Source organism: Hemibagrus wyckioides, linkage group LG25, assembly GCF_019097595.1.
Source record: "Hemibagrus wyckioides isolate EC202008001 linkage group LG25, SWU_Hwy_1.0, whole genome shotgun sequence".
Lineage (NCBI taxonomy): Eukaryota > Metazoa > Chordata > Actinopteri > Siluriformes > Bagridae > Hemibagrus > Hemibagrus wyckioides.
In genome coordinates this window covers 5,902,010-5,925,738 of record NC_080734.1, presented here as the reverse complement: position 1 = coordinate 5,925,738, position 23,729 = coordinate 5,902,010, and the positions used below count along the sequence as shown (strand labels likewise).

Genomic DNA, 23,729 nt, shown 5'->3' with positions numbered 1-23,729 from the left:
TCTGTCTCTCTCTCTCTCTCTCTCTCTCTGTTTCTGTCTCTCTGTTTCTGTCTCTCTCTCTGTTTCTGTTTCTGTCTCTCTCTCTCTCTCTCTCTCGCTCTGTTTGTCTCTCTGTTTCTGTCTCTCTCTCTCTCTCTCTGTTTCTGTCTCTCTGTTTCTGTCTCTCTGTCTCTCTGTTTCTGTCTCTCTCTCTCTCTCTCTGTTTCTGTCTCTCTGTTTTTGTCTCTCTCTCTGTTTCTGTCTCTCTGTTTCTGTCTCTCTCTCTCTCTGTTTCTGTCTCTCTCTCTCTCTGTTTCTGTCTCTCTGTTTCTGTCTCTCTGTCTCTCTGTTTCTGTCTCTCTCTCTCTGTTTCTGTTTCTGTCTCTGTCTCTCTTTTTCTGTTTCTGTTTCTGTCTGTCTCTCTCTCTCTCTCTGTTTCTCTCTCTCTCTCTCTCTCTCTCTCTCTCTCTCTCTCTCTCTCTCTCTCTTTCTTTCCATTCTGATCTGTCTCTCTCTTTCTGATTCTGTCTTTCTGGCCCCCCCCATCACTCTCCGTCTCCATTTCTATTTCCGTCTCTCTGCTCCCTCTCTCTTTCTGTCCATCTACCCCCCCATCCTGATCTCTCTCTCTCTCTCCCTCTCCCTCTCCCTCTCTCCATTCTGATCTGTCTCTCTTTCCGGTTCTGTCTATCTGCCCCCCCTTCACTCTCTGTCTCTTTTTTTCTATTTCCGTCTCTCTGCTCCCTCTCTCTTTCTGTCCATCTACCCCCCCATCCCGATCTCTCTCTCCCTCTCCCTCTCTCCATTCTGATCTGTCTCTCTTTCTGGTTCTGTCTATCTGCCCCCCCCTTCACTCTCTATTTTTCTATTTCTGTCTCTCTGCTCCCTCTCTCTTTCTGTCTGTCTACCCCCCCTCCATCCCGATCTCTCTCTCTCTCTCTCTATCCTGATCTGTCTTTCTGTTTCTACCTTTCAGCCCCCTCCTCTCTCTGTCCTCTCTCTCTCTTTTTCTGTCCATCTATCTCTCTCTTTCTTTCTCTTTCTTTCTCTCTTTTCTCTCTCTCTCTCTCTCTCTCTCTCTCTCACAAACAGCACAGCATATCCTTTCACCAACCAAACAGAGAAAACAGAAAGCATAACCGAGTCTGAGAGAGAGTTCCTTCCATAAATGTTTAAATATCTCTTTACAAATAACATGAACAATCAACAATTATAAGAATCACTCTGTTGAACAACAGCCCGTAATTAAATCCGCATTATGTGGAGCTTCCACCGTACATGTCCCCGGTGTGCCGGAGCTGTTGCTATAGAAACGCTAATTATGTATTAGAACAAGAGCATTGATTGTCCACGTTACAGCTGGTACTACAGAGCCTGTGCCGCTGAACGTAAACAATACACACTTTCTGACCAATCAGAGTTGAGTATTCAGATGCACTGAGCTCCAGTGTAGAGATGAAGGTTGGAGTGGAAGAACTCGAGTGTCCTTCACTGAGCCCTGACTCTGACTCAACCCCACTCAACTCCCTTTGGGATGAACTGGAGCTGGAGTCTCCTCACCATCCCAACATCAGTGTCTGATCTCATCAAAGCATTTCAGGTGTAGTGACCAGGTGTGTACAAACTTTTGCGCATATAGTGAATGTAGAGAAATGCTTATTATTAGAATAATAATAAGGGGGGAGGGAGGGGTTATTGATGGGGGAGCTCTCTAGTGACATTGGCAGTTACAGTGGCAATTTTTTTGGAGATAAGATAAATATAATTTTAAAGATAAGTCGTGTACATGACATATGGGGATGGTGGTAGCTCAAGTGGTTAAGGCTATGGGTTGTTGACCGGAAGATCAGTAAAGATCATGTTAGCGCTTATAAACAGCAAAGGGGGGATAAATCTGGAATGGGTGTGATGAGTAGGTGTGCACAACCTTTTAGTGTCCATTTCATTAGACATTAGATTTCTATTTAACTATAGTATAGGAAACTGTCTGAATAAAGAAGGGTGCCAGGTTGGTAATAAACCCCCAGAAAGTGCACTCTGAATACTGTTGAGCTCTTTATTCATCAGAGGCTTTGAAGAGCTGTGTGTGTGTGTGTGTGTGCGAGGCTCCATCAGTACAGAGAGCTCAGTTAAACATTGTGATCGAGATTGACAAATTGTGTTTTACTGCTCTTAAACGAATTCAGTAAGCAGAAAGGATCCCGCATCAATACCAAGTGCACTTTCAGACCCACCTGCTTTTCCCAGCAGCCCATTGTGTTCTCTCCTCCTGCTCTGTGAAAGCGGAGTGTGAAGATAATGACCCGCTCTCGTATCTCTCGGAGTGGTGGACCGGCCATTACCAGATGAAGATGACACCTTCACCCCGCTCTGAGGCTCAGTCATTGTTTGACCAGAGCTGTTCATGCAGAATATTACTCTCTGGCTTAGACAACTATGGAAGTGGACTCATGAGTGTGACGCACAGACCGAAAGACTCAATATCAGACGTTACGTCTTATTTCCGGGGTGAATGGAGTTATTTTTATATCTCAATTCATTACTATGGTATTATTGACTCTGATTAGTCCTGAGCAGCGTAACTGATGTTTATGATTATGATCGTCTATTATTTATGCGTGTTTTAAATTCTTTATGTCCTCAAATTGTAAATGAGCTGCAGCCAATTTTAACTGCAAAACGTTAAATGTCGAGAACATTAATATTTTAGCTCCTGGCTCAGATGATGTTTTTGCACATTGGCTTTTTGATTAGTGATTTGTCGGGAAAAATTAAAAAATATATAAATAAATAAAAACAGCCAGTGTTGAGGAGTGAAATACAAAGGAATCAAATACATACATCAAATACAGGTTTTTTTTTTTCCTTAATAAAAATTAAGTATTTTTGGACTATTTCGACTTTTACGCATATTAGGAGAAACATGTTGATGAATTTGTAGGTGGAAGTCGGTTTGGATTGAATTGGAATTGGATTGAAAAAAATAATCACTTGTGTAAACAGCAGCTAGACTCACTAATCATACTGATTGAGAGGTGGGTGTGGTCTAATATGCTAATGAGCATGCTTGAAACTGAGTGGGCGGGGCTGTGCTGGTGATTGTGGATATACAAATATTGCACCTCATATTGTGTGTCCTCAAGAGAAATAATTAAGAGGTAATCACAGTTTTAGGTTCCCTGTGGCTTCTCTTTTCTTTTATCACACACACACACACACACACAGCTTTTATATCTGCACTGGGAACCTAAAACCCTTTCCCCCACACATGCTAGCAGCTTTATTTAACAACGCTTGGTGTCCTCCAAAATCCCTTGGAGCACATTCCCTCTCTCAAACCTCTCTGGTTTTATTTCTTTTTTTATATATATATAATATTTCTAAACCAGGTGATTTACGCGCTCAACACAAAGAACGACGAGCACGAGGCAGCTATCCAGACCCTGAAGGAGGCCCACGAAGAAGAGGTGCAGCAGATTCTGTCTGAGACGCGGGAGAAGATCATGCAGTACAAGAGCAAGATCACTGACGAGATGGACCTGAAGCGGCGCATCCAGTCACTGGAGGAGTCCATGGAGGTGCACGACAGGATGAAGAGGCAGGCTCTGGCTGAGTTCGAGTCGTACCGGCAGCGAGTGGAGGACATGCAGCTGTGCACGGAGGCGCAGCATACTCAGCGCGTGGTCAGCATGTCGCGCGAGGTCGAGGAGATGCGGCGCTCCTTCGAGGAGAAGCTGAGGACCTTCGTTCAGGTGCAGGCGCAGTTCGAGCAGGAGAAGAGACAGGCGCTGGAGGAGCTGCGCACCACACACAGACAGGAGGTAACAATATCACATTTTCAAGGTTTAAGGTTTCCTACAGCTTCACAAGCTCTTGAAGGTCGATGAAGGGTCATGTAAATGGGTTTTTGGGGGTTTTTTTTGGTCCAGGTCCAGGAGCTGCTGAGATCGCACCAGAGCCAGAATGCCAACTACAGCAAAGATCAGGAGAAGCTGAGCCAGCTGCACAAGCAGGAGGTGGAGGCTCTGACGGAGCGAGTGGAAGAGCTCAAGCAGGACAAGAAGCGTCTGGTGGAGGAGTACGAAGCCAAGCTGAGCAAGGCGCAGGCCTTCTACGAGAGAGAGCTAGAGGCCATGAAGCGTACGCAGCAGATGACGGCCGAGAACCTGCTAGCCTGGAAGAAGACCGAGGCGGAGCTGAGGAAGGAGTTCCAGGCACAGGAAGCGGCGCTGCAGAAGACGCTGGGAAAGCTGCGCTCCGAGCTGCAGCGGGTTCAAGAGGAGGCCAGGGAGAGTCAGGAGAAATCACACAAACTGCAGGCCTCGCTCACCTCCGCCGAGGGCAACATCAAGGTACGGTAACAAACAGAGCCGACTTCAGTCATCTGCATGTTTCATCTTTCTTTTTCTCCAGGCTTCAAATCACAAAGTAGAGTTTAATAAATATGCAGGCTGTGAGTGTGGAATTAGGATGGACTGCAGGTTAAGACATGTAGGCTTTATTGTCTTTCCTTTCATCCTTTTATCCGAGTTCCTTCAGTAGCACCGTGACAGACACAACAATCTCAATAAATACAGACTATTAATGATATACTATGACATTAATGATAAACTAACACCATAAACTCCACAGAAACTCTCCTGAGCAGCAGTAAAGAGTAGGCAAAGGAAATAAATGACTAACGTTCAGTAGTTTGTAACCAAGAAGCATGTAAGTGACGTTACATATCGCTCTAAACACCGAATTTAGCACGCCAAGATTTTGAAACATTCCTGGGTTTCACGTCCATGTTTAAATGAAGAGTGTAGAGGCTATTTTAGTCTTTTTCACTATGCTGCTATCCTGAATCGCCGCTCAAGCGTAGGAGTTCAGCAATAAAATTGGACGCTATGCCGCTCAAGGGAACAACAAACTCAGGTTATGATAACTGAGGAGCGTTTATTTATTATTTTATCGTTCATGCTTATTTTAGGAGAAGCTCAAACCACAAATAAATAAATAAATAAATAAATAAATAAATCGGCAGCTTTCCAGAAGCTTGGTTCGGTTTGGTTTAGATCCACACACACACACACACACACACACACGTACACAAGAGAGAGAGAGATTGTGGAGTTGTAAAGCGTATATAATGTCCATTTGGGGTGAAAAAGTTTTGTGACCCCTTCATCTAGACCATAAGCTGGTTTTCAGCAACAAAGCCATTGCACCTTGTTGATGAAACCACAAGGTTGTTTATAAGATCATCTCTCTAGTTATCTCTCCTTATTGCTTGTGAATAAATCCATGGCACAAGGCAACCTGAACCAGCCGTGGTTCTAACATCGTACACTTTCTATCGCACAATTTTTTTTTTTTGAAAATGAGCCCAAAGTGATTCATAGCAATGCTTCATTTACTCCATTCTATAAGGAGAAGTGGTTAAGGCTGTTGATTGGAAGATCAGGGTTCAAGCCCCAGCACTGCCAAGCTGCCACTGTTGTTCCCTTGAGCAAGGCCTAACCCTTACTGCTCCAGTGGCTCTGTCTCCTTGCTGACCCTGTGCTCTGACCCCCAACCCTCCAAGGAAAGAAAGAATTTCACTGTGCAGTAATTTATATGTGACAAATAAAGACAATTAACTTATTTACTCTATTCTGTAAGGAGAGATTGAAAGCTCAAGTGGTTAAGACTCTGGGTTGTTGATTGGAAGATCAGAGTTCAAGCCCCAGCATGGCCAATCTGCCACCATTGGGCCCTCAACCCTCACTGCTCCAGGGGTGCTGTACCCTGCGCTCTGACCCCGACCCTCAAAGGATGGGCTATGCAAAGAAAGAATTTCATTACGCAGTAATGTATATGTGACAAATAAAGGCTACTTAACTTCAAGGCAAGGTGAAGTCACTCCACAGACCCAAGGCTTATTTGACCACGCCTCTTCAGACTCCTCATCATTCCAACCTATCCACCTGACTCGAGCATTTCCTCATTTCATATATTATATCCACAGCACATATCCTGCACAGCTGATTAGTAAACTCTCTGCAGTTTGAGTTTAGTGCTGATTTTATTTCCCAGCGAACACTGAGACACCTTTTCATCCCCTCTTTTCATCTGATCTTCAAAGCGTGCGGCGCACAGATTGTGTTTAGTACACACACGTCTCCCGTTAATGAGCGAGCCGTCATTAAATCCCTCGGACCCCTTTCTGAATTTAGAAACTGAGACGTTATATACGAGCGTAATCAGCGCACCGGGCTTCCGAGCAAATGCAGAGAAGGAAACAGGAAAAAACGAACTGTTCAGAAATCAATTTTCGAAACATTTAGCTAATGACACGGTAGGAAACGCACTTCAATCCAGCCTACACAATGCAGTTTGTTATTTCTAATACAGCCTGCGTTAATACGCCATCGCACAATGCGGTTAATACGCCGGAGAGGGATTTCTATTGTGCAATCATCATGCTGTGATGTTCTGACGAGAAGAAGCGCTTTAGTTCTCTATAAATCTCTAGCCGTGACTGGCAAAATGGGATCCAAGAAGAATATTTTAATCTAGTAATCTAATCACCCAGTTATTAGATTTTATAGCCACACCCTGAATCAGAAAAAGGTTGGTGACTAAAAATGACTGAATGTCTCTCTGGAGATTTCGATTTTCAGATAAGCTGTAAGGAAAACTGCAGCCTTTTAAATAAAAAAAAAAAAAAGTGAACATTCCCAGTCTGGCAGCAGGACAAAAATAGCAGAGATTATTAATATCCTATTAAATTTACATCACACCAATTATTTCTTTCCTTTCATCCTACCTTCATTTGTTTCCTAGATTCCCGAGACCCCCAGCTGCTCTCTTTACATACTTTCTTTCGATGACCTTGTAATCCGAGTTTACGAGAAACCCTGTCTGTTTCTTGCATCCGATTCCTAACAGCTACAGAGTATGTAGCGTGGAAACATATTAGACACCATGAGCAAATCTCTGACACGTTTATATGGAAAAAAAAATTCAATAAAAATCAATTTTCCAAAGCATGGATAAAAAATAATCATCGCTCATAATCATTTTTGATAAAATAAATGCTTTATTAAATATTAATGCATTGCTTAGGAATGTGTTATAAACAAACCTACCAATTTAATTCAATTAATTTATTTTGTAATGGATGCCTTACAGAAATATATAAATTCAGGATGTAAATTATAAATTTCAGTTTTTTGAAATTGAAAGGGTTTTGATACTCTCCTGAAGAATGTTGAGGTATTGTTTATCCAGTCACATTCATTTATTATTTCATTAATTAATTAATAATTTATTATCACATTATTTCACCAAAGCCAGTGCATTGGACCAAAGGACTAGAGACAAAAAAGTGAGAGTTTTCATTCCATTTATTTTTCTTTTTATTTGTGTCTTGTTGACAGTGTATCAGAAGGTTGTGAGTTTGAATCCCAGGTCCACCAAGATGCCACTACTGGGCCCCTGAGCAAGGCCCTTAACCTTCAATTGTATAGAGATGGTAAACAATACAACCGCTTAAAATAATTTTAATTGTAGCCGCTAAAGCATCAGGGCACAGGCTATGGGGGCGGAGTTTCTGTAAAATGATTGACAGGGGATTTAGTAAATGTAAACAAACTCCTGATGCATTTTTCCAAACAGGGAAACAAAAAAACCAGTCAGGTCACGGCTTTTATTATCACGTTCCACATATTGTCCAGGTTATTTGTATAACTAAGAATAAAAATCAACTTCTTAAAGGTTAATGTTGCCCTTCATCATGTTAGTTGTTTTGTAGGTTAGGAAATTTTTATGTAACTGGACCTTCATAGACTACAGGTAGAGAGGAAAATGAAGAAGAACGGCAGAAAAGTGTGCCACGGTGGTGTTGTTTTTTTTTTCAGTCCTGCTGTGGGAATCTGTTTAAGAATACACACCGTCGGTTTGTGAACTTTAAAACGAGTTAATTTTCTGCATCACACAGAGAAGCCTGCACTCGCGGCGTAATATCAGAAGGCTCCAATTAGATCTGACGAAGTGCCTGCTCCTCCTCGCCACTCCGAGAGAGCAGGAGAACGCGTCGGGAAGTTTCATACGAGTAATAAAGGAAGGTTTCCAGCCAGAAAATCAGAGAGTGATAGATAGCCAGGATTGGATAATAGGAGTGAACATGACAGCAATTGAGAGAATGAAAGAGTGGCTAGCATAGGAAATTGTTACTGAGCAATGGATAGGGAGAATGGAGGGAGATGAGGTGCACATTCACAATTCATGAGAAGGGAAGAGAGAGAGAGAGAGAGAGAGAGTGAGGGAAAGGTAAGAATAAGACAGCACCTGTTTCAATCAGTGATGATCTGCTCATTTCATTTTATCAATAGGTTTGTTTATATATATGTGTGTGTGTGTGTGTGTGTGTGTGTGTGTGCAGGACCTGCATAAACAGCTGGATGAGGTGACTCAGGATGCGGAGATCATAGCGATCAGGCAGAAAGAAGCAGAGTGTGAGCTGGAAGCCACCAGAGACCGAGTCCAGCAGCAGGCCACGGAGATCCTCCTTAAAGCCAGTGAGATATCTTCATAATTCATCTCCCTTTAATTTATTATTATTATTTTTTTGTATTTATTAATTGGAATATTTTTTTATTTGTATTTATGTATATTATCGGTATCTATAACATTCTTTTATTTTGATACCTGATCAAGTCTGAATCCAGCCGACTATTCGTAATGTAAAAAATATCTTTTCTATTCTAGATAAAAATAGATCCACCACAAGTCTCCATAAATAAATAAATAAATAAAATCAAATAACAGCATTTATTAAAGACAGCAAAGGATCTTATTTCCTGATACTTTATTTACGTTCTGAAACCCAAACTAGATCAGTCTGATTCATGACTACACAATAGTGCCAAGGGATTGTTAAGACTTCAGCACATTTAATGCCTTAGACACCGTCTCCATGAAGACAGAACCAGATCTGTGTGCTTACAAGCTGTTGCATAAATGTGCTCCAGTGCAGCAGGTGGCGCTGTTAAAACACAGTGTAACAGGTTCATCCACAGACTTTATAATAACCAGTAACAGGTCATCCACAGACTTTATAATAACCAGTAACAGGGTCATCTACAGACTTTATAATAACCAGTAACAGGTTCATCCACAGACTTTATAATGACCAGTAACAGGTTCATCCACAGACTTTATAATGACCAGTAACAGGTCATCCACAGACTTTATAATAACCAGTAACAGGGTCATCTACAGACTTTATAATAACCAGTAACAGGTTCATCCACAGACTTTATAATGACCAGTAACAGGTTCATCCACAGACTTTATAATAACCAGTAACAGGGTCATCTACAGACTTTATAATGACCAGTAACAGGTCATCCACAGACTTTATAATAACCAGTAACAGGTTCATCTACAGACTTTATAATGACCAGTAACAGGTCATCTACAGACTTTATAATGACCAGTAACAGGTTCATCCACAGACTTTATAATAACCAGTAACAGGGTCATCTACAGACTTTATAATGACCAGTAACAGGTCATCCACAGACTTTATAATGACCAGTAACAGGTTCATCCACAGACTTTATAATAACCAGTAACAGGTCATCCACAGACTTTATAATAACCAGTAACAGGTTCATCTACAGACTTTATAATGACCAGTAACAGGTCATCTACAGACTTTATAATGACCAGTAACAGGTTCATCCACAGACTTTATAATAACCAGTAACAGGGTCATCTACAGACTTTATAATGACCAGTAACAGGTCATCCACAGACTTTATAATAACCAGTAACAGGTTCATCTACAGACTTTATAATGACCAGTAACAGGTCATCCACAGACTTTATAATAACCAGTAACAGGGTCATCTACAGACTTTATAATAACCAGTAACAGGTTCATCTACAGACTTTATAATGACCAGTAACAGGTTCATCTACAGACTTTATAATGACCAGTAACAGGTTCATCTACAGACTTTATAATGACCAGTAACAGGTCATCCACAGACTTTATAATGACCAGTAACAGGTTCATCTACAGACTTTATAATGACCAGTAACAGGTCATCCACAGACTTTATAATAACCAGTAACAGGTCATCCACAGACTTTATAATGACCAGTAACAGGTTCATCCACAGACTTTATAATGACCAGTAACAGGTCATCCACAGACTTTATAATGACCAGTAACAGGTTCATCCACAGACTTTATAATGACCAGTAACAGGTCATCCACAGACTTTATAATGACCAGTAACAGGTTCATCCACAGACTTTATAATGACCAGTAACAGGTCATCCACAGACTTTATAATGACCAGTAACAGGTCATCCACAGACTTTATAATGACCAGTAACAGGGTCATCTACAGACTTTATAATGACCAGTAACAGGTCATCCACAGACTTTATAATGACCAGTAACAGGTCATCTACAGACTTTATAATGACCAGTAACAGGTTCATCCACAGACTTTATAATAACCAGTAACAGGTTCATCTACAGACTTTATAATGACCAGTAACAGGTCATCCACAGACTTTATAATAACCAGTAACAGGTCATCCACAGACTTTATAATGACCAGTAACAGGTTCATCCACAGACTTTATAATGACCAGTAACAGGTCATCCACAGACTTTATAATGACCAGTAACAGGTTCATCCACAGACTTTATAATGACCAGTAACAGGTCATCCACAGACTTTATAATGACCAGTAACAGGTTCATCCACAGACTTTATAATGACCAGTAACAGGTCATCCACAGACTTTATAATGACCAGTAACAGGTCATCCACAGACTTTATAATGACCAGTAACAGGGTCATCTACAGACTTTATAATGACCAGTAACAGGTCATCCACAGACTTTATAATGACCAGTAACAGGTCATCTACAGACTTTATAATGACCAGTAACAGGTTCATCCACAGACTTTATAATAACCAGTAACAGGTTCATCTACAGACTTTATAATGACCAGTAACAGGTCATCCACAGACTTTATAATAACCAGTAACAGGTCATCCACAGACTTTATAATGACCAGTAACAGGTCATCCACAGACTTTATAATAACCAGTAACAGGTCATCCACAGACTTTATAATGACCAGTAACAGGTTCATCCACAGACTTTATAATGACCAGTAACAGGTCATCCACAGACTTTATAATGACCAGTAACAGGTTCATCCACAGACTTTATAATGACCAGTAACAGGTCATCCACAGACTTTATAATGACCAGTAACAGGTCATCTACAGACTTTATAATGACCAGTAACAGGTCATCCACAGACTTTATAATGACCAGTAACAGGGTCATCTACAGACTTTATACTGATCAGTAACAGGTTCATCCACAGACTTAATAATGACCAGTAACAGGCAGTAATAGCGATAGCCTCTGTTTTCTCCAGCCGTCTCCTCATGTCTCTTCATGCTAAGAGTCAATACGTTGCTATGAGACACCTCTAACCAATCTACCAAGAAGATCATTACAGTTCCATCTGATATGTCCTTGAGTTGTTTACTGAGAGACTTGCAAATTAAGGAGGAAGGAATTGGATGCTTATAAACCAAAGGTATCTTTATCTGCTAAAGTAGAAGCTGACTCAGGTCTCCTCAGACTCAGGATGCAGTTTCAATTCACACCTCTACCCCAACCCTTTTACACCCACATGGAGCGGGTGCTGCTGCTGCTGGTGGAACAAACTCCCTGGTCCTTATTTCCACCGGTTTAAGAGCCAACCCAGCACTTGATAAAATGCTAATAAATATGAAGATGTATCTCCAAGTTCTAGTCTAGATTTGTGAAGTGTATGAATGAAGAAACAGTGTCTTTGTTCTGTCTTGCATTGGAAGTGCTTTAAAACTTCAGAGACCTCATGGCTCTGCAGCGCTGTCCAGAGGGATTTATCCCCTGATCACACTACAGACATCATTTCTGTTTTTAAAGGCATTGTACCATTTAGTCACTTTCCTAGATTCCGTAGTGGGTCTTTGGTGTCCTTGTTTGATTAAGCTGTCTTTTCTGGTGATGCTGATAGCTAGAGCATTAAAGTGTCTTTCTGATAAAAGATGCAATGCTCCTATTTGGCAACCCCAACCACACCTGATACCTCCTGATTTACTCCTGAGTGGCTGTAGCGCTCGCCGAGTCCCAGCAGTGCTGCGATTTGCTTGTTGGGTCACAAAGCGATTTATTCCAATCTTTACTCGTCTGCTCCGTGATTCGTGGAGGGAATAAGGGAGTTTAAATGCCAGAAAGCGGTGTTTGGTTTGTCTTTTCTCAGCCACTCTGTGTGGCTTTATGTTGGGAAAATTTTGGGTGACACATCGCCTGCTGGTTTCCTGGCAACAGCAGCCGAATGTCACTGAGCCAATTTCTGGAACGTTCCTCCAAACCCGAGGTCTGAACACCTAGACTCGATGCCTGTCTTAGTGTTTTAGTGTCACTGTATGCATCAACAGGGTGAACGTGTGTTTATCTGGAAACATTTTCCATGTAATATAGAATTCAGAGGGATTAACTTAATATTAGCCTCAGAATACAGCTGGAGCCTTCAATTCTTTTGTTTGTTTTTGTTTGTTTTGCTTTGCTTGACCTCTATTCATAGCCTTAATTCTTAGAAATGCAAACAAAATGGATGAAGTCCATGATGTTTGGACGTTTCAAGACAGTTCTATGTTCATTGAAATAGAAGCAATAACTTTAAATAATGATTTGTAAATTTTAAAGGGGATTCCGATCGCCCTGCTCCAGGACGGTGTGTGTGATCCACATATTTATTGACCAGAAAAGCAACAACTGAACGTCAAAAGACGTTCGTTATCTTTGTTATCGTCAAAATCTGTTCATTCAGCTCTCTAAGTCTCAGTGTATTCTCCGTCTCCCCCATTATCTAGCCGCACCTGGTGTCCTGATAACATCCATTAGAGCTATCACGCCGAAGTAAACGAGCCAGGATGCTAGAGGGAGAAGGCTTTCTTTGCTCTGAAGTTTTGAATGTGATCTCTGATCTCAGGTCAGATCGGCAGCCTGCAGGCCACGCAGATGACCCACGAGGCGGCAATCCGTGACCTGGAGTCGGAGAAGTCGCGTCTGAAGGACAAGGTGTTGCGTCTGGAGGAGGAGAGGGGAGCACTGCAGAACAAGAGCCAGGCTCTGGATGAGAGGCAGAGGCAGCAGATCCTCACACTCGAGAAGGTACTGAGCTACACCGCATCAGATAGAAAGTGTTCTGTGTTCACGAGCTCACAGTAGTCGTGTTCCTGGCCTAAAAGAAAAGCAGCAAACTAAATCATATCCGTTTCACTGTTTCACCTCATACAGAAAGTCTGCAGCAGATATTTCACACCAGATCAGCTCAAAAAGCACAGGGAATAGGACGAGAGCGGTGCCATTGCTCTTTGAAAAATTGTTAATAATTCCATTTTCTTACCTTTATAGTTATGACGAAGCGTACAGTTTCTCCAGCTTGCTAAGAAGGAGCTTCGCAAGTCTTCTTACACAACCGATGAACTTCTGTCTGACATAAATTAGTCCTGCCATCGTTGAATGAGTTGAATTCAGTCGAAAGAGTGTGTCACATGATCTTAACATGAATGAACCTCTATATAATAAACCATTAAAGATGCCAAGAAGTCCAAGGTAGCCATCAAACCAAAGTTCTGGATCACTGTACTGCAATTTTTTTGCGTGAAATCAAGGTTCACACAGCAGGCTAAATCTGATTTCTTTCTTAAATTGGATTTTTTAAATTATTATTATTATTATTATTATTATTATTATTATTATAAACATCATGTTTGCTTTGCAAAGTAGAAGTGACCAAATTTGATTAGATTCTGTAGAAGATATTCGGTGCAGACAGCAATGATAGAAGCTTGATCTTTATTGCTTTCTACTCTATCGTGCTTCTCAAGCTGCACGAAGATGTACGGCGAACAAAACGTGAATTTGTTTAGGAATATTGATCGGATCGAAAGCCATTATAATGCGATTTTTTTTCTTATTACATTGTAAGAGTAATTCCTGCTTGTACAGGAAATGTGCCTGAACCGAGCTACAACTAGGTGAACTGCTGATTCAGAATATTATTCGCTTGAAAGTTTAGCGTAGCTGTGACACCTTCGCTCAGTCTAGGATGTCGGAGAGGTCTAAGATGTTTTGTGTCTGGATGCATCACTAATTAACCTGCAGAGACGTGCGTTATATGCTGAACTGAAAAATCCATTCTGCTGCAGCATTTCTTCCAGCTGCTTAATTCCCCTCTCGTGTTAAACACTTGCCACTCGGGTGTCATTATTTCTCGGGGTTTAACTCTGAACACGCCAAAAGACAAAGTGTAACCTTTTTTAGTCAGTGCTAAAAGTTCAGCAGGAATTTTATTTACATTTTTTGTTTGTTTTATTTATTTTTTATTTATATTATTTTTATTTGTATTATTTTTTCTTTGTTGATATCTTACTTTTTATTTTTTATTTAATTTTACTATTATTATTTATTTATTTTAATTCTATTAATGAATTTATTTATTTATTTTAATTCTATTAATGAATTTATTTATTTATTTATTTTAATTAAATTAATGAATTTATTTATTTATTTTAATTATATTAATGAATTTATTTATTTATTTATTTTAATTATATTAATGAATTTATTAATTAATTAATTTATTTATTTTTATACCTGTGCCAAATACAAAACCTACAGCTATTTCTACATTTTTCTTATTACATACGATAATTATTTCAGCAATATTAATAAGCAGAAGATTTTGGCTGCGTCTCAATCAGCACTACAGTTAATTAGTCGGGAGAAAGTCAGACAAAAACCTACTTATTTTATTTTAAGGTTTTATATGCAGTTTGTTTGAGTCTTTTAAGTGTTTAATGATTTAAGAATCCACTAGCTAGACCTTCTTAAAGTAGCATACTAGCAATGCGTATGGTTAAGCTAACACATTTATATGATAGATAAACCTTAAATATTTTACTGATGAGGAAATTACACTGACTCACGACCGAGGGAGCTAGAGAGCTGATTGAGACACGGCCTTCGCGTGTTGGGACATGTAGAATTTAGGCTGCGCTGAATTGCTAACTTATCTGGAAGTGCCCTACATAGTCATATTTTAGAAAAGGTTTTTCAGCATGTTTCTTTAGTTACTACTTTTTGAATTAGTTGAAACAACTTCTTCTTTTTTTTTTAATCCAAAGCTAAAATACAGCCCAAAGAAAAGGGCAAAGTTGTAGACAGTATCCACATGACGATGCAATTCCATGAAAATGTCAAAGAGGATTTTTATTCAGCTTCTCAGGCTGCAGAAGCACAGTGCAGTAACCTCCTCCGTACGTCCTCACAGTTCGACATCTGAGCCGTAATTAAACCTAGTCAGTGGATTTTACATTAATTCTGAGTTTTTCTAGTTCTCTCTTTTTCCTCTCCATTTCTTTGGCTCGGTTACTGCAATGTGTCAATTTTATGTTTTAGGATGTAAATACTCTCAAAAAGCAGTTTGGTGCCAACATTAACTGCATAAATACTCAGACCAGGCATAACATTATGACCATCTGCCTAATATCGTGTTAGTCCCCCTTTTGCTGCCAAAACAGCCCTGACCCGTCCTGCACTGTGTATTCTGACACCTTTCTATCAGAACCACCATTAACTTCTTCAGTAATTTGAGCAACAGTAGCTCGTCTGTTGGATCGGATCACACGGGCCAGCCTTCGCTTCCCACGTCCATCTTGGCCATCTTGGCCGCCCATGACCCTGTCGCCGGTTCACCACTGGTCCTTCCTTGGACCACTTTTGATAGATACTGACCACTGCAGACCGGGAACACCCCACAAGAGCTGCAGTTTTGGAGATGCTCTGATCCAGTGGTCTAGCCATCACAATTTGGCCCCTATGGTCAAACTCGCTCAAATCCTTACGCTTCTCCATTTTTCCTGCTTCTAACACATCAACTTTGAGGACACAATGTTCACTTGCTGCCTCTAATATATCCCACCCACTAACAGGTGCCATGATGAGGAGATCATCAGTCTTATTCGCTTCACCTCTCACTGTTCATAATGTTATGCCTGGTCGGTGTATGACATCATGATGATAATAATTGCATCGTTCCACTTCCTCATCTCAAGGAAGTTTTATAGACGCAATTAAGAGTTAACTCGAAGTGAGATTTAACTGTAGAAGCTGAATGCTCAGGCTCAGGAATACTTAAAGCATGCCCTACGGCTCCATGACCCGGATTCAGTATCTTCATTAAGGTGTCCGCAATATTACTCACCGTAGATCAGTGCTGCATCGAGCTGCAGTGTTTTTTAAATTAAATGAAAGTGATCAATAATGTAATAAGGATTATTCATGCAGCAAAAGATTGGAAAGACTTAGATGTGATATTTATTCCAGTGCTTTATTTCAGATCAGACCAGTTGATAGACTGGATTCCACAAATCAACCACCAGCTCCCCTATTTCATTAAGCTGGTCTCAACTCAAGGGTTCTTAAGATACAGAGACACGATTAGTTAGATCCTTGAATTCTGTTTATACCTCAGCGTCACTGAATTCTTGAATCTGATTGGTCAGAAGGAGTGCAGTTTTTCTGGTAGAACAACACTACTGATTCCAGCTGTAACATGAACATTATTTTAATGATAATAATAATAATAATAATAATAATAATAATAATAATAATAATGCAGGTTATTGTTGCTATAGTAATTGCTTGTACACAGGGTGAACCCCTCACTTATTCAAAGCCTAATAAAAAAACAAATTTGTTTTAAGAAATATTCTTGAAAAAATGTATAATTGTTGGTGTGGTGATGGTCTTTCGTGTTCGGAAAATTCTTTTTACCAGAACACTGGCGTTTTCGACTTATTGGATATTTGCAATCAGTGTAAAGAAATGAATGATGTTCAGGCTGTGAGTCTGATCTAAAACCTTACACAGAATTTTACTGGTTGAAGATCAACACCTTCAAATTTTAGCTGCTTGAACAAGCACTTGGAGCATCTCAGGGAGCAGAAATGGGTTTGATATCAACATTTACTTTAAAGATAGAAACTGTGTGGTAAAAAAAAATGTCTACTTTCAAATGAGTCATTAAGCAACAACAACAGGTATTTTTGCTTCTGGTAAAAAGGAGTCAAATATAAATGGTTGATGGTCTACATCACTGGAGGTGAACCTGTTTGACTCAATACACAATACATCATCTAGACATCTGAGACATCCTTGGTTTCCGTCGTCCTTTTCAGGTCTGGTTTATATTCAGTTTGTGGCTGAAATCTGAAGAGCCATGCTTTTGATTTTTCTTGTTTCGGTGTAGAAGAAAATGCTTCGTGGACCTGAACTACCCCCGAACGTTAACAACACATTGAGTGCATCCCGTTTAAGCATTGGGATATCTCTGCATCTGCACCATTATTCCAAAACCTGCACGGTTCCTTCCCTCAGAAGGCATTTAAATCCGTCATTTCCAGCTGAGACGCTGATTAGTCTAACACTAAAGGGGCTTTTAAGCAGCATGATTCAGCAGTCAGAGGGTTGATGAGAGAGTTAATCGGTGGCCTTTTTTTTTTTTTTGCCCTAGGTTGCAGAATCAGTCCACACACAATGTCGGCTGCTTGTCCACTTGCCTATAGCAAAATGTATGAGCGTTCTCTCTTCAGTTTGTTGTCCGTTCTGATCATGTAGCACATCAGCCTAAAATGCCAAATCCTGAAATCCACTGGGGGTCATGTAGTTCAACTCATATGTAACTACATTACAACCTGAAAGCCGTGCCACAAGACGAGTTCAGCTCTGAGATTTTTTGAACTGTCTGTGATTCAAAAACTGACTGTGAAACTGACAGGTTTCCTGATGTGCTCCAAGTTCAGCTTTTTAGACACCAAATGCTCCTGATGGATTATACAGTGGAACATCTGGAAAACAAAGTCATCAGCTTTACAATTACAGATTTTGAATATCGCAAAACTCTGGCACTTCTCAAGAGCTGAATATAAATGTGAATATAAATTGATAGCGTCCAAAGTTTTTCGCAGTTTGCAGTGAAAAAACGAAGGTCTGGTAATGTGAGCATCTCCCAATTTCTTTTCGTTTTCAGGACAACAGACAGCTACATCACTGAAACGTCTCCTTCTCTGTATGACTTATTAGCAGAAGCAGTGTTCCGCGATGGATTTCTGAAAAAAGCTGAGTTCGCTTCTCTGACTGACGTTTTAATGTTTACCTCGAAATTCCCAGCCTGTGTCCGCATAGAGTGAGCCTTAAGATCTGGTATATCACATAGAATGGTTTTATAGCATGTTTGTCTCACACCTCCAGGGTCAGGGGTTTGATACCCTGCGTGTATGTAAAGGAAGAAAGAAAGAAGGAAGGAAAGCAAGAAAGAAGGAAAGAAGAATAAGAGGAAGATGGGAAGGAAGGAAGGAAGGAAGGATGGACGGACGGATGGATTCTGTCTACATGATACTGGAAATCCCTCTCTCTGGTGCATCAGGGAGTTCAGAGCCCCGGCTCTGTGTAACCCAGCTCTGTGTGACCCGGCTCTGTGTGACCCGGCTCTGTATAACCCGGCTCTGAACACCAGGAACTTTTCCTGCATAGAGACTCACATGACTTTTTTTTTTTTTATTTAAGCTGCTGGTTCACAACACAGCCATCTTTCTTCTGCAGAACAGACTCGCTTCATGAAACGTGGCCTTTCATAAGGTTTGGCGTTGCTACGGCAACGTGGGGCTAAATGAAGTCAGGAGCATGTGATTGACTCTGCTGGATGTTCCTGGGTGCTCAAGCTCTCTCTGTACTGGAATCTCTTTTGGCTTGTTGAATTCTCTGACAAGGCAGGATGAGTAGAGAGAGAGAGAGAGAGAGAGAGAGAGAGAGAGAGATCTGAAGCCCGTCGGCATCCGAATCACGCTGGAATAACAAGCCTCCATTGCTACCTGTTCATCACAGACGCTGAAAATAACATGCTTGCGTCTGAGCCTCCGAGTGCCCCGAGGCTGTGCGCTTCCACTCCCTGTCATTTTCCACGTGTGTTCTTAAAGCTAAAAAGCTTACATAAGCCTGTTACGACCATGTGAGCTTTACAAGAAACCTTTAGTGCTCTAATGGCCGTGGCTCACAACAAAAAAAGTCTTGTCAATAATTCAGTCAGCGTGGTTATATTATGGGATATACGGGGAGGAATAGTACACGAGGTGGAATAGTCTTTGTCTTTATAAAGAATACTCAAATCTGATTGGTCAGAAGGTGGCGAGTGATTTGTCTATCATTTCTATAGCGACAGCTAATCCACAGCGGTGGACTTTATAATTTTTTTTGGTCTATTTTGAATTTTAAAAACATTGAACTGATCAGAAGGTTGTGGGTTCAAATCCCACGTCCACTAAGCGTCCACCTCTGGGCCCTTGAGCAAGGCCCTTAATGCACAGTTGTATAAAAATGAAATAAAATGTAAGTTGCTCTGGATAAGAGTGTGTACTGAATGTATGTATACTCAGAGGTCATATGATGGAGCTTTCTGCCTGAGGATTTTTATTTAGCCTTTATGGAAGGAGTCTCCAGTGTCAGTGTTCTTCAGAGGGTTTTGAGTGGATTTGTGTGTTGTAGCTGGTGTAACGTAAGTGATAACAGGAAGTTGTTTCAGAGATGCTTCCGACCATTACAGAGATTCCTTTTTGGGAAAAAAAATGTGTTTTTTCTTAACTAGACCATGAATTTAAGGGAAACAAATCTGGTAATAGTAGTATTCTATTACATGCTTCTGACTTTCTGAAATAATATTAACTTACAAACTGCTCAATCCGTGGAAGGTTTTTTATTAATTAATTGATTATAATTTAATTTATTTGTGTTTCATTTCATTTATTTTTTACTTTACTTTAATTAAGTTTATTTATTAATTTAATTTATTTATTTATTTCATTTTATTAATTTTTTCCCCCCAATATTGATGTTATTCCCAGGTTCATGACATCCTCTTGCGGTTCTCTCCCCGTACAGAACCTCCGGGAGGAGAAGCAGGGCTACGAGAAGGAGCTGATGAACCTAAGGAACAGATACGAGGAGGAAACCTCTCACTTCAGAGAGACGCAGAGCCGAGCGCTGGAGGAACTTTCCAAAAAACACCGGGCTGCCCTGGAGAACGCCCAGAGCTCAGCCGAGAGACAGAAGAACAGACTGCTAGCCGTGAGTGCACTTTTATCTCTCTCTCTCTCTCACACACACACACACACACACACACACACACACACACACACACACACACACACACACTGAGAAAAGGGGAAAGTAAAGGATGAACCCCTGTGTAGCTGTTGCTATTGAGCTGATACTGTGAAGGACACACACTGATACACATCTGCTAAGCTACGAGGATGCTACTTCAGGAAGTGTAAAAAAATTACAACTTCTAAGGAAAGATCTAATTTTCTACGTTTCAGTAAATGGCTCTGAACATGTGCGTATAATTTATATTATATAATATCAGAACACCGGTGTAATTGGATATAACAGTGAATTAATTTGACTCTTTAATAAGAGCAAATATTTAATCATTTCTATCAGCTTCAGGAAATTTAGTTATTCTTTTTGGTGACTTAATCTGAAATGAAAGATTTTCAAAGCAATAAAAACAGATCTAATACACTGTAATTCATAACAACATTACGATAAGCTGCAAAGAAAGCAGTTAGATTATTTATTATTTATTTATTTATTTGGTGTGCATGCATCTGTGGCGCTACTTGGTAATGTTTGTTCTGTCTCTAACAGTACAACATTAAGCTTAATGTTATTTAAAGCGTTCAAATACTTCTCCTTCGCAGCCGCATCATGTTATGAACAGTTTCTATAAATCGCTGTTTGGGTTCGATCAGCGCTGGATGGAAACAGTGTTACGAGGATACGCGAGCGGGATGTCATTAGCTGAAAAATGAAAATGGAAGTGTGCCTCTTTCCACGACGGCACACAAAGCGTGTTGTCTCCTTGTCACGCTGTTTGAGAGAGGGAGAGAGAAGAGCAGCTATGTGATGGCGAGGAGGCTGTGGTGTAGTCCCACGCTCTATTGTTGTTGTCGTCTCACGCTGGATGCTCTATTATTGGCCCTTGTCAGGCGAGGTTAGTGTTTTGACTTGAGGAACACACACAGGCAATTCATTGTCTCGCTCTCGCATCCTGCAGCCTCATGAACCGACTTTCGTTTCTATCTGATTGGCTTTATTGATTTTTTTTTGGCGTGTGTGTGTGTTTGTGTGTGTGTCCTGGAAGCCACTTGTTTAATTGAACAAAAGGGTTTCACCCCTCAGCTTTTGGATCTCAACTCAATGGTTTTTAACATATAGACATGCGTTCAGATACCTGATATGAGACGCTTATTGGAATAAAGTTCACTAATTTCACTCACTAACCCACTCACTCACTCACTCACTCACTCACTCACTCACTAACCCACTAATTCACTCACTCACTAACCCACTCACTCACTCACTAACCCACTAATTCACTAACTCACTCACTCACTCACTAATCCACTCACTCACTCACTAACCCACTAATTCACTAACTCACTCACTCACTCACTAACCCACTAATTCACTAACTCACTCACTCACTCACTCACTCACTAACCCACTAATTCACTAACTCACTCACTCACTCACTAACCCACTAATTCACTAACTCACTCACTCACTCACTAACTCACTCACTCACTAACCCACTCACTCACTCACTCACTCACTAACCCACTAATTCACTCACTCACTCACTCACTCACTAACCCACTCACTCACTCACTCACTAACCCACTAATTCACTCACTCACTAACCCACTCAATCACTCACTAACCCACTAATTCACTCACTCACTAACCCACTCACTCACTCACTAACCCACTAATTCACTCACTCACTCACTCACTAACCCACTAATTCACTCACTCACTAACCCACTCACTCACTCACTAACCCACTAATTCACTAATTCACTCACTCACTCACTAACCCACTAATTCACTCACTCACTAACCCACTCACTCACTCACTAACCCACTAATTCACTCACTCACTCACTCACTCACTCACTAAACCACTAATTCACTCACTCACTCACTCACTAACCCACTAATTCACTCACTCACCCACTCACTCACTAACCCACTAATTCACTCACTCACTCACTAAACCACTAATTCACTCACTCACTCACTCACTCACTAACCCACTAATTCACTCACTCACCCACTCACTCACCCACTCACTAACCCAGTCACTAACCCACTCACTCACTAACCCACTCACTCACTCACTAACCCACTCACTCACTCACTCACTCACCCACTCACTAACCCACTCACTCACTAACCCACTCACTCACTAACCCACTCACTCACTCACTCACTCACTAACCCACTCACTCACTCACTCACTCACTAACCCACTCACTCACTCACTAACCCACTAATTCACTCACTCACTCACTCACTAACCCACTCACTCACTAACCCACTAATTCACTCACTCACCCACTCACTAACCCACTCACTCACTAACCCACTAATTCACTCACTCACTCACTCACTAACCCACTAATTCACTCACTCACCCACTCACTCACCCACTCACTAACCCAGTCACTAACCCACTCACTCACTAACCCACTCACTCACTCACTCACTAACCCACTCACTCACTAACCCACTCACTCACTCACTCACTCACTCACTAACCCACTCACTCACTCACTCACTCACTAACCCACTAATTCACTCACTCACTCACTAATTCTAATTCACTAATTCACTCACTAATTCTAATACTCACTCACACACTCAGTATTTAATTTTTATCAAGTGCATTATCCACCATGGTTGAATACTCGAATCTGATTGGTCACAAGTGTGCATTATTTTTGCATTACAGCACCTCGTATTAAAGCATTTCCTTAACATATAAGGACTAGCTTAATATATTATTAATATTCTGTAGTTTGTACATGTATTTAATATTTATGGATGAGTCTCGGGTGTAGGCACTTTGTAAGAGCTTCAAGGCAGGAGTTTTCACGCCTTCTACTGTAGCTTCTCTTCTGACATGACTGACCAAAATACCAATATGAAGCGTATGTAAACTGTATGGCTGCTTACAAAGAACTGACCCAAGACAAGCAATCCATGTCAAGGCTCCTCACAGGAAGTCGTGCCACCAAGCTTGGGCTAAAAATAGAACAGACCACCCATGCCCCTGATCTGTCAACAAAAAAACTCCCAGAAAATCACCTAGCTTTTGAACGCATGCTGAAGGCAACGTTGGTATCGTGGGTTGACTCTTTCAAAGCAGTTTTCACAGACTGAAGACTTACTTCGCTTGGCTTTCCAAGTTTTGAACGGCTCCTGAACGTACGTACAACTTAGCGGAGATTTGGTTCGTTCATATGCCAAGGTTCCACTGTATGATGTTTATTAATAAAGTAAATGATGGCAAATCACTGTGGTACAAGCTGAATAACACACGACAGACTGTGTGGTTATAAGGAAATAATCCACTTCAAGGTATTCACGGCACACCCCGATTAGCGTCGTGAGACATCACACCACCCAGGCCTGGATTATTTTCATATCATCTGTTGCGTGTTATTCCTTATATAATAATTGTTCTATATAATAACACTGTATGATGCTGTATAAGTTA

General features: G+C 40.8%; 1 protein-coding gene across 2 annotated transcripts in view; it reads left to right on the top strand.

The window, feature by feature from the left end:
- The window catches only part of fam184ab (family with sequence similarity 184 member Ab), a 151,905-nt gene that overhangs the window by 43,564 nt on the left and 84,612 nt on the right, over positions 1-23,729 (top strand). For both annotated transcript variants that reach the window (XM_058379691.1, XM_058379690.1), the window contains exons 2-6: positions 3,369-3,800; positions 3,909-4,331; positions 8,387-8,522; positions 13,032-13,213; positions 20,042-20,227. In XM_058379691.1, the coding sequence (XP_058235674.1) occupies positions 3,369-3,800; positions 3,909-4,331; positions 8,387-8,522; positions 13,032-13,213; positions 20,042-20,227 (1,359 nt within the window). The remainder of the gene's footprint in view (positions 1-3,368; positions 3,801-3,908; positions 4,332-8,386; positions 8,523-13,031; positions 13,214-20,041; positions 20,228-23,729) is intronic.